At 41.2% G+C, this 11,170-nt stretch overlaps 1 protein-coding gene across 1 annotated transcript in view; it reads left to right on the top strand.

Moving 5' to 3' along the window:
- Nucleotides 1-10,587, top strand: part of LOC104269812 (dentin sialophosphoprotein-like) — a 33,436-nt gene extending 22,849 nt beyond the window's left edge. Inside the window, exons 6-11 of the mRNA XM_009869210.1 lie at nucleotides 983-1,004; nucleotides 2,158-2,196; nucleotides 3,283-3,356; nucleotides 4,150-4,282; nucleotides 5,064-6,521; nucleotides 9,567-10,587. Coding sequence (XP_009867512.1) covers nucleotides 983-1,004; nucleotides 2,158-2,196; nucleotides 3,283-3,356; nucleotides 4,150-4,282; nucleotides 5,064-6,521; nucleotides 9,567-10,121 — 2,281 coding nt within the window. The 3' untranslated portion in view covers nucleotides 10,122-10,587. The remainder of the gene's footprint in view (nucleotides 1-982; nucleotides 1,005-2,157; nucleotides 2,197-3,282; nucleotides 3,357-4,149; nucleotides 4,283-5,063; nucleotides 6,522-9,566) is intronic.
- Nucleotides 10,588-11,170: the final 583 nt, after the last annotated feature.

Genomic DNA, 11,170 nt, shown 5'->3' on the forward strand with positions numbered 1-11,170 from the left:
AATGGAAAATTTATAGATGGTGCTATTGAAGAATTAAAGGGACTTCTACTCTGTTGTTTATTATTCACTCACGTGTAATAAAATTTCCCTAGACTCCTCTCTGTGTACTAGGTTAAGCTCAGCATAATTTTGAGCATTTACCCTTTCCTTCTTAAAAAAAAAAATTTTAAAAAAATCTAGGCTTATCCTTAATAATAATGTCAATACCTAAATTGCTGTTCCTGACTTTTGTCTAAACCATTTTAATTTGCTGGCACAGAATGTGAAAATAGAATACCTGATAACCTAAGTGCATTTGTCATGCATATGAATGGCTCCAAGAGAATGAATTAAAACAACAACAAAAATTGCCAGCGAGATCAAAAGCACAAAGCCTGTGGCAAAATAATCATAGATAGCAAAAATAATTTAACTCCCCCCACCGCCCCCGCTGAGCAAATGTTAGGAAACGTGTCATTGTAATAATAATGTTGTTACAAGGAATTAGCAATAGAAGCTCCAGGCCAATTTTCAGCAAGTCCTGAGTGGTACAGAAAGTCTGGAAGTAGAAGAGAAGGTGTTTCACTCCTTGTGTTAATGGGTGAAATCACAGAGCTTCTCTGTAGGCGGCAGAGGAGGTGCCTGGGCACCTCTCTCACGGGCGCCAAGCACAGCGCTCGCCCCCTTTCCCTTTGCTCAGTTCCCCTGGGTGCACTGGCTCTCTGGCTTTTGGGGATTGGGGATTTCTTCTCATTCATTTACAATCTAAAGCAAGAAAAGACGCCAAAGATTCACTAGCCTCTCTTCATGCAATGATTCGTATTTCCAAAAGCGAATCTAAAGACAAACATATTTTGAATTGTAGATACGTATTTCTTTTCTTGCTAGTAATATTTCTAATTGCATTATCTTTTCACCTCTCTCCAGAAAGAATGGCAATACACGTCTTTATATAGTCTCAGAGAAGCATTCTAATTATTTTTTTTCTCTTTCTGACTTCTAGGCGAGGATATGCACAGCAAGAGGTAAGGCTGTTCCCCGATTTGAAGTATTAATTACATCAACATACGTTTTCCCATACATGAAACTCATTGCTACAGGGTGTTTCTGGGGCCAGAAATACAAAGTGGTTCAAAAATTCACGAGACATAGATTTGCTGGGAGCTGTAGTAGTGTTCTACAAATTGCAAGCTTTCTGTTATTTGCTCTGATTTTTTCCTCCTTTTGCAGAGCTGATTTGTGTCTCAGTCGCAGAACTTCCCCATCAATCAGGGCTTGATTTTGGCCAAGGAACCTGGTGGAAATAGTGCCACCAAGTTTTGGGAGGAGGATGAGGCCAATGGTACTGATTTCCCCGAGTAAATCTGATCGTAATTTACAGAACAGCAAGCTGGTCTATCATTCGTGCATCGATCTATCATTTTCAGAAAGCTGCAGGGTGGTTAACGATGTGACAACAACAAAAATGACCCCGTGTTTAGCTGTGGCGCACCTGAGAGGAGCCCTGTGGGTCCTGTTGGTCCTCTCCGTGCTGCCTCCTGGGGTTTTCTCCCTCGCGTCAGCACGCTTTTCACCCTGCTGGCCGCGTGCAGAAAGAAATCACACGTCGGCTGTAGAGAAAACAAGTGAGAGAGTCCTTCGCTATCTTATTAGTTTCACGAATTAGAGTGTATTTGTGGTCGTGAGGTATGTAGTTAAAAGCCACACAAGAATATAAATATAGATAGTGTGAAGCAATGGTGCTGCAGTAGAAGCTTGGGTAAGAAATCAAATCACTTCAGGATTTTTGTAGCCTAATCACAGACTTGAAAGCAGATTTACTTTCTACCAGTTGTGCATAATTTTTCTCTGGCATTGTCTCCAACATATACCACACAATAGTCCTCTTGGGCCCTGACAGGGTTCTTGGGTTAAATAATTTAGAGAATCACCATATCAACTGAAATTTGATTTTATATTAGGCAAAAGAAAGAGTGGACTGTGGAGCCATTTTGCCACGTTAGATGCTCAGCGGTGTTCTGCTTTTCACCGAGTGTGAAAGTGTCCAGGTGGCTGCTGGACAAAAAGCTCTGAAGGACCTGGGTTTTTAGGATTTCTCTCCAGTCCTTAGTCCAACACAAATAACCTGCACGTTAATTGTTACTGCCTAATTAACCCCTTTCTAATTTTCTTTTATAGCAACAGCAGTTGCTGAGACCTTCTCTTCTCAGACCAGAGGTACTACAGTTTTCATTTCTTAATTGTTCTCTAACTTTTTAATGCCTTTTACACAATTTCCTAATAAAAACTGGTCTATATCAGGTAGTGTTTTTTCCCACTGACTCTTTTAGATGAAAAGGAAAGTCCTGACACTGTTAGCCCATTTATGTTGCATTAATTAAATACCTTAAATTTACTATGTCTTGATATTTTCCCCTTGGGCATCTTTTAGTTGCTCCTGGGGACTTCATCACACAGACTGTAAGTTTTCCTACTTTGACGTCCAGATCCACAGACAGAGTAATTTCCAACCACAGTCTATTTTTTTCGGATGTCAGCCAACTGATAATCGATTATCGTACCTAGAAATGAACTAAGCGGTTGACCTGCCAAGGTAATGAAGTATTAGCACACTGCTATGAAGTGCAAAGGCAGCTCTGGATTATAAACCCTAGACTTCCAAATCTTGTGGACCCGATATCGTTTCCAGAATAAGCAGCAGAGCGAATGCAGCTTTCCTGAGACTTTGCTCTCGGTGGTATTTTTGTTGTACAGGATGGTGATGGTTTCTGCCATCATTATAATGACTCCGACACAGCTTTAAATTCGTTGGACAGGAGAAGAACTCGGAGGAAGCTGTGAAATAGGGACAACGCACAGACCCTGGCCCCGGCGCTCTGTGTGAAAGGAGCTTTTAAAGCACTTCTGTAGGGTGCAGGCAAGAACTTAGTTTAGTCCAGTGCTGCTCGTGGTTGTTGATGGTTGAGAAAACATTAAAAAAAGAGACCTTACAGTGTAAGTAAAATAGCCCTAATATTTCAACGCAGCTTTTCCCTTTGAGAGAGGTGCAAGAAGAGACAGCGTATTTGCTGCGAGTCCCATTTAATGAACAAGGGGTTTGTACAGAGTGAGGCGGAATCCCACACCTGCACACCGTCTGCATTTAGTGGACTTAGAACCATCATTCCCAGGGAATACACCAGAGAAGGAATCATTTAAAGCTCCTGTTGGCTTCTCATTATTGTTCCTGACAAAGCGTTCTGCTTTGGAACATATATCTTACATGTGACTGTTTGCATTTAATCAGTGTTTGTCTTTTGACAGGAGTTAAGTATGGAGTCTGGAATTGATCCAGGGCAGGAATACTACGGGCAAGATTACTACAGTTATGAGCATGGGTATATTTTCATTTTTCCTATATATATATATGTCTGAAAATGCTGCTTTTCCAGGTTGATGATGTTTATTATTACAGCCTTTAATTTGGACACTTTCCTTTGCCTCAGGATTACTTTAATCTTTTGTGTCCATGAAGGCATGCACTGACACAAAACTCTTTTTAAAGGGAGAATATTGTATAACCCTGCTTCTTTAGGAGTCTAATTGTTTGCAGAGTTTTACTCACTCTTTTATTTGTATATTTCTGCTGTCTTGGAAATTAACTTCCGTCATCTCCTCTGCCTTTTTGTGGCTTACCAGCCTGAGTTCAGTGACTGATACTTTCTGCTCACCGTTCCCAGCCTTTTACATTTGCCTGGGAAAAAGTCATCCTGGCTTGTTCTGATAACGCCCGTCTCTTGCAAGCGCTTCAGGAATTATTACTGTTCTTACAAGCTTGCAGGGATTCTCCACAACTGATCTCAGGGAACCTGCTCTTTCATTACCTAATTAGAAAAAGAAAAAAAAATCCCCTCAAAAAATCAGGAGAGAAGGTTAATGCATGTGGGTGATTCTTGGCTGGTCCCCGAGACCTTCCAATCCCGGTCACCCTCCAGTTGCAGTAGGAAAAGGGTCTGGATTGTGTTACCGCTAAGGAAAAGCACATAATAATCTTCTCGTAGGTCTCAAAGAAAAGAGAGCAAAGAAATTCTTGTCCTTGCGTGATGTGAGCATGTGCCTTTGTGGCAGTGGGTGGAGACACATGCCAACACGTTGCCGCGCGTTATGAAGAGACGATGGTGTCTTTGCCAGGTACGAACTGCCTCAGTACGGGAGCCGCCGACGACTGCTGTCTCCTTCGGGGATGTACGATGAGTACGGGGAAGTCGTGGTGGAGAGCGATGGTGGCTACTACTACAGTCCTCATGGATCCACAGCAGAAGAGGTGAGCATCTGGTGTGTCAATTCAATCTCTGCAACAAGGTGAAGGACCATTAAACCTTGTCAGATGTATTTTGTAATTGATGAGAATATTGTGTCCTGTACAGACCCAACAAGGAGTGGCTCTTCCAGTGCTAATCATTGTTTGCCCTTCTGATGCCCCATGAAGTTTGTCAGCACCTCTTTCCTTTTTCTAGAAATACAAAGTAATTGCAGATTTCCTTTTAACAGCCACATCTATTTTTTCCCCTCAACGTAGAATTCTAGTTAAAAGAAAAATCCACGTAACCTTAGGCAGTTCTATTTTATATAGTTAACTAAATGGAGCATTACTAATATTCAGCCTCTAACTGGTGATTTTCCACTCAGAAAAGCAGTCACCTAAACTCATCTATCATAAAAGTTCACAACTGAATGTAAAAAAAAAAAAAAAGTCAGCGGCAGCCAGAGGAAAGTTCACTTAAATGTTCCTTTTTTATTTACTCTGATTTTCAGAAATACTAGATTCTTCCTATGTCACATGTGTTTTAGTAAAATGAGAAGAGGTAACATTTCTGAGATCTTATTTTTCCTTGTTGTAGAGTGAGGTAGTTGTGCATTTGCAGCCTTTTCTAGCAGTAAAACTTTTCCCATGACTTTGGTGAAAACCTACTGTAAAACAGGTAAGTTAGTTCCGATGCTGGGAAAAAAAGTTGTATTTGTTCCTACTGACTTATTTTAGGGTATGAGTTTTCACAATAACTATCTTTCAAATTGTAATCACGTTCCATTTTCATAATTTGCAGGGGATGAGTCAAGGCAGAGGTCCTTCAAGCAGAGATGTAAGCCAGAGAGCAGGGGCTCAAGTAGAAGGTAGACCTTTAGGTGGTGGGATGGATCTAAGACTTGGTTCTGGAAGAGGATATAGGACCAGCCAGGGGAAAAGGAGGCTAAAAGCAGTGATGCATTTAGGTCGCGTAGCAGTCAGTGCTCACAAACCGGTAGGAAGAACTGAGTCGGCTCATTCTCCGTGGAAGAAAGCAAAGATATTCCCAATGATTCTGCATAAAGTGAAAGGCGGTAGGAAAGATTCCAGTTACGCCAAGTTGATGTCGGCTCGCCAAGCGGACAGCGAGAAAAGCATGGTTATCAGGGGAAGTTACTTTGAGAAATCAACAGATGAAAGACCTTCGATGAGAAAACTAAACCATGTGTTAAAACGCATTAGCGTCTCCAGAAAATTGCAAGAACCTATTAGCAAGGATGCAGCGCGTGAAAAAGAAGAGGAAGAATCTGAAAGAGAAGAAGCGAAATCAGGAGTCTCAATAAGTATCACAGCAGAGAGTGAACGCGAGGATAGTGATTATGAGAAGAAGAAAAAGAAAAGAGAATACACTTCAGATGAATCATCCACGAAGAGTAGTAGCTCTAGCTCAGAGTCAGAAGACAAAGACTACTTGAAAGTAACTCTGGACCAAGATGAAGCCACTGAAAGTACTGTGGACTCGGATGAAGACACTGGGCACGATTTTGGAGATTCTGAAGATGATTCTGGATCCAGCTCTAGCAGTGAATCAGAGGAGGACTCATCTGAAGAGGACGATGATGAGGAAGACTCTGACAGCGATGAAGATAGTAGCCTGTCAAAGAGCTCCTCTACGCGAAGTTCGTACAGTAAATCGGGAACTAGTGAGTCCAGCAGTAGAAGAAGCACTGAAAGGTCCAGTATAAGAAGCGGGGGAGGTAGTTCTCGTGGCAGAGTGAAGCGATCCAGCCAGAAGTCAAATATTAGCTCTAATACATCAGGCAGCAACAGGGACACGAGCTACAGGAAAACTTCGGGATCCAGCTATAAAAGCAAAACGTCCTCGGCCAGTGTTGATATAGAAGACACCATAGAAGAGGTATCAGAAGAAGATGAACAAGCGGATGAGGAGCAAGTCAGCGCAAGCCCCGAAGAGATGGCGGATAACTCAAATAAGACAGCTTCTGAAACATCTGCTAAGGCAAAAACTGCTGCTTCTGAAGAAAAGACAGGAAAATCAGGTAGTAATGGTGAGAATAGTGTAAATGAAAGCACAGAAGAGGCTGGTACAGATGCTAGTGACAGGGACGAAACTGTCAGTAAGAATGAATCTTCTTGCCTAGAAAGTGAAATCAGTGCTACTTCCAAAGCTACTGAAGGGACAAAAAGCACAGCTAGCACCACTTCTGGTAAAGCTGCTACTCCCCCTCCTGCTGAGAATCAAAGTTCTAGCACCAGTGTGGAAAGAAAGAAAATAAGAAAACCGATGCCCCAGAAAAACACTCAGTCTCGGTCAGATGAGAACCTGGATTCTGCTGTTACGGAGTCAGAGACTACTGGTGATTCTACATCCTTTTAAAAAGGAGCGACAGTAGGTGGGCGTTTTGCAGTAAGGAGTGATCTTGTTTGCTGTGCCTTCTGTGTGGTCTTTCCTGAGCAACACACGCTTGACTAGAGTCAGCTGAAAAGAAAACGTCAAGGCTTGCAGGTTTGGCATTTGAACCCCATAGGCTGTCTTAAGGATAGAACTGTAGAAAACCAAACTGATAACAGTTCCTCTGAGAGACTACTCTGATATGCTCATTTTCATTGAGCAGTGGCAGGAAAGAGTACTTCTTTTTCTCTGCCAATGTCAATAATGTAGTTAAAGAGACACCGTGTTGATTCTTAGATTAATCCTTTTTTGTATCATGCGCATCATGAAGCAAATTAACATTGCGTTTTGCATCAGCTGGGGTCAGTAGCTTGATGAACCTGATGGCACAAACCTGTTAAGGGCCCTCTGTTCATACAGGTTGTGACTCTCACAAAATGAAACACTGTATGAAGGAAAAGGGGCAAAACATGGAATGCAGTGAAGAAACAGAAATGTTGAGGAGGATGAAAAGACTCAGAAGCCATACGTGGTTTCACCTTACATTGCCTTACCATACACAATGTTTGCTCGTCTTCAAATGAGTTCTCTGCTGTAAGCATCAGCCCTGTTTGCAGGGAGGACAACTGAAGTTGCAGCAGAGCAACAGTCGCGAAACTGCAGAGTATTACCTGCAGAGCTGGGATTAAACTGTTTCTGGATCATGGGATTCAGGTTTCAGGTACCAGTTGTGCACAAGACAGGAGGGCAGAGGTAGGCGTACAAAGTGAGCCTGGTCAGAAAAGGACATGGACTGAGTTTTCCAAATTCTGCCCTTCTCAGTAACAGTAGAGTGATTTTACTATTTTATTCTAAACATCTGTTTAAAAGTTTGAGATGTACAACAGCAAAGCGTTGCTGAAGGTAACCATCCTGTATGTTCTGTATTTTGGTATCTGCGATTTAAAATTCAGCAGAGAAATCTTGTAGCGCTTTCATTAGCACAGTTCTGCTCAGAACGAGCGTGGTTGTGTAGGAAGGACTTGTGTTATCGATAGCGCGAGTCGCCTTTGTGTTTTCCTGTAAGAAGCAGCCTCTGTGTGATGTGGCTCCTTGTGGAACTCTTCTCCGTGCTGTCGGCACATGGAGTATGTAAGCTTTGTATACACACAAGCAATCTGTGCTCACTTACCTTGTATCAAAAGCCACAGAGCTGTTTCTTGACCACTAGATTTATCCAGGTAAGCCATAAGAAGCCTAAATAAAATTAAAGCTTTGAGGAAGTATTGGATTCACCTTGTGAGTACTTTCAAGGCGGTACAAATAGTAGCAGATGCACCAAAGCTCTGCCAGGAGGTCTCTGTTAGACGAGAGAAAGAGAAATGTTTCAATTTTTAAGATACTCGAGCTTGCTGTGGAGTTACCCTGGCAGGACAATTGGTGTTGAGCTGCAAAGTGTGATGCTAACTTTTCAGCTATTGTCTTTAATTCCGGTTGAAATGTGAACTAGATTTATGAACACTTACCTACTTTTCATATTCCCATATAGCACAAAGTTGTAGCTGTGCACGGTGTTTTAAAGTAAATCCCATTTAAAACTAGTCAGTCTTTTCATCCCCCTGAATACACCCATGTGAAGAAAATTCTGTGCTGTTATCAGGAGGAAAAGGCTTCTAAGTAATTTGCACAAGTTTGGCTTCTCAAAAGCTCGAGAGTAATCACCACCTGTTTCTACCATGCATGATTTTCTTTCTCTATAATCTGCCTTTTCTTATGTGCGTGTGTATGTATTGCAGTGGGAGTAAATTGTGATGGTATCTGCTGCCTTAGGGAAATAACACTGTTTTCATTATTAATTTTAAGGATGATAGTTGCTTGTTTCAGTGTACTTCAAGGAGGCATTTATTTTAAAAAGACAAATTATAAATTAAGTAATGGGTTTTGTGTTATCACTGTAATCACAACGTGGAAAGCGTTTGCATTAACTCTTTAAAGAAATATACATCACCAAAAATCCAGTGTCTCATTTCTCCACCATCTGCTGTTTAATCGCAAAGCATCTCCGGTGCTTCCACTAGATTGGGACTGGCACAAAGCCTTATATCAAGATTTTCTTTTCTTAACTAGCCAATTTTGCCAATGTTGAGCCCAAGAATTTCCCTTGTGTAGATGTTTCTGTGCTTGATGCAGCTAAACCAGACCTGCTCAATGCCTTTTCTGCACTGAATTTTACAATGGAGTGGTACTCTGGAAGAAAATTTCTAAGGTCTTAAGACACTTGCCCAGTAGCACAGTAGTTAGAACTATCACAGTGTCTTCGTCGCCAGTGCCTTCCAGTTTGTGTTAGGAGGGGTTATTAACCTTGGAGGTTTGCATCTCTCTTTGTAAGGCAGACAAAGATACTGCTTTGTCAAAAAAAGGCTGACTTACCAAAGTCATGATGTGCAGACGTTGTCCCTCAGAAAGTAATGTCTCCATTCTCAGGAAAGAAAAGGTGTGCTTTGACTTAACAGGAGCGCAGCTCAATACACCTCTAAAAAAACCCACAAAAAACAAAAACAACATAAACCAGGGAAAAAAAAAAGGCAAATTTTTCACTGCTTTCCAAACCTGCAGAAAAACATCACAGTTTTTATACACTCTGACTCACATTGTGCAGTTCGTGGACTACAATGAATTTAGCTGTCTTATTTTAGAACAAAGACTTATTTGTGGGTCCAAGCATTAGGCATCATAGGGGCACAGTGGTAATCAAAACAGGTCAGAAATATCAGTGTACAACCTAAGAGGAAGGGTCTAAAAGACAAAGTTAGTAAAAATTCTTATGGGTGTCCACGTAAAAGACAAGACAAACAACAGATAGAAAAAGGGCAGGAGAATGTTTCTTAATACCACTGAGATTTAATGACCTTTCTATTTATTGTCGAACAGTGGGCCAGAAAGAAAAAGATCAAGCTAATTGTCGACCCAGAGTATGAGACCAGCTCCACTGGAGAAGACAGCGCTCCCGATTCCAGCCAGAGGAACCGTCTCAATAACCCAAATATTCAGAACAACATCAACGGGAACATCTACATTGCACAGAACGGCTCTGTTGTCAGAACCCGTCGTGTTTGCCTTGGTAATAATTTAAAAGTCACATCCCCGGTGAGGCTGGGGAAACAATTCAAGAAACTGGACAAGCTTGCAGTGACGCACGAGGAGCATGTCCCACTGAACACGTTGTCAAAGGGACCATCTTCTAGTGATAAAATGAACACAAGACCTTGCAGTGTCTCGTTTGCTTCCTCAACTGTAGGGGCCGAGAATATAGTTACAAAGCCAGGGGGCTCCAAAATGAAAAGCACAGAAGAGCACGAATCGGTTGTCGATAACGAGGATGTTAAAGAGCCCTTGGAGTCGCACAGTGAACACACACAGTCAGATGAAGAGGAGCTCTGGATGGGGCCTTGGAACAACCTTCACATACCAATGACAAAACTGTGATTTTATTTCTTTTTTTTTAATTTTAATTTTTACTTCAGTTTATAATAAACTGCGCTTTTTATTGTCACTGAGGAAAATGTATGGAATTTGTATTGTGCACATACGTTGTATACTACGAACGACACGCTTTAAAGTTTAAAAACAAAATTTGCACTCATATTTGTACCAATTAATTGTCCTCCCCAACAACTATTTTGACAGGCTTCCATTTCACTAAACTGCTTCTTTTAAATTAATTAGTTTTTCTGGATCTTGATTTATTGTTTAATCAACAATAAACTACTAATAAATGCAGAGCAACACTTGGTTAACTTGTCAGACAGTTCTATCCATGCCTAGCTTGTTTTTCTGTATGGTACTTGTGACTCTACTGTTTAGATTTGGAAACTGTCTATTTATGTTCCAGATTTCTATCCAGAGCTCTTGATTCTGAACTCAAGAGTAATAAATTAAAAATAAATCCATGAAAGTCAATGGAGCAAATCCTCGGCTGGCTTAAAGTTGAATAACAAATACCAAAGTCGGTAGTGATATACTAGTTTACGCAAACAGAGGATCTCGCTCAACACCCAGCTAGCAAACTTGTGTCAGAGTGAAATCAGGGTTTATAGGAGTATAGCACTGTTACATAGCAAAGTGGAATAGAAAACTAAATGAGATTAAAATGGCAAAGAGGAGCGAAATGTGTAGCAATTAATCTTACTGACCGTTACCTGGCGATAGTTTGTTCATTTTCTTCTGTAAATTAGCTCATTTCAATTTTCTTCTCTAGTCAATTTGTCATCTTTTCATCTCTTTCTGCATCAGGTCTGTTTTCTTCTTTATACGGTCTTTAGCTCTGTTTTTTATGCTCCGTCAATAGTTGTCATCCAATGGCTATACTCCTCCAAAACAAACCAGGATGATACACGAGTCTGTGTGATAGAAAAAGGCATTAAAGAGTAATTAATAGGAAGGGGATGAATACATTTTCCAGCTCAGCCAGTGGTTGGGTTAAATGGAACAATCCCCATTCCACTCCAGTAGTGATGGACGTAAACCTGCTTAAA

The sequence above is a fragment of the Apaloderma vittatum genome, unplaced genomic scaffold (assembly GCF_000703405.1).
Source record: "Apaloderma vittatum isolate BGI_N311 unplaced genomic scaffold, ASM70340v1 scaffold14605, whole genome shotgun sequence".
NCBI classification, from domain to species: Eukaryota; Metazoa; Chordata; class Aves; order Trogoniformes; family Trogonidae; genus Apaloderma; species Apaloderma vittatum.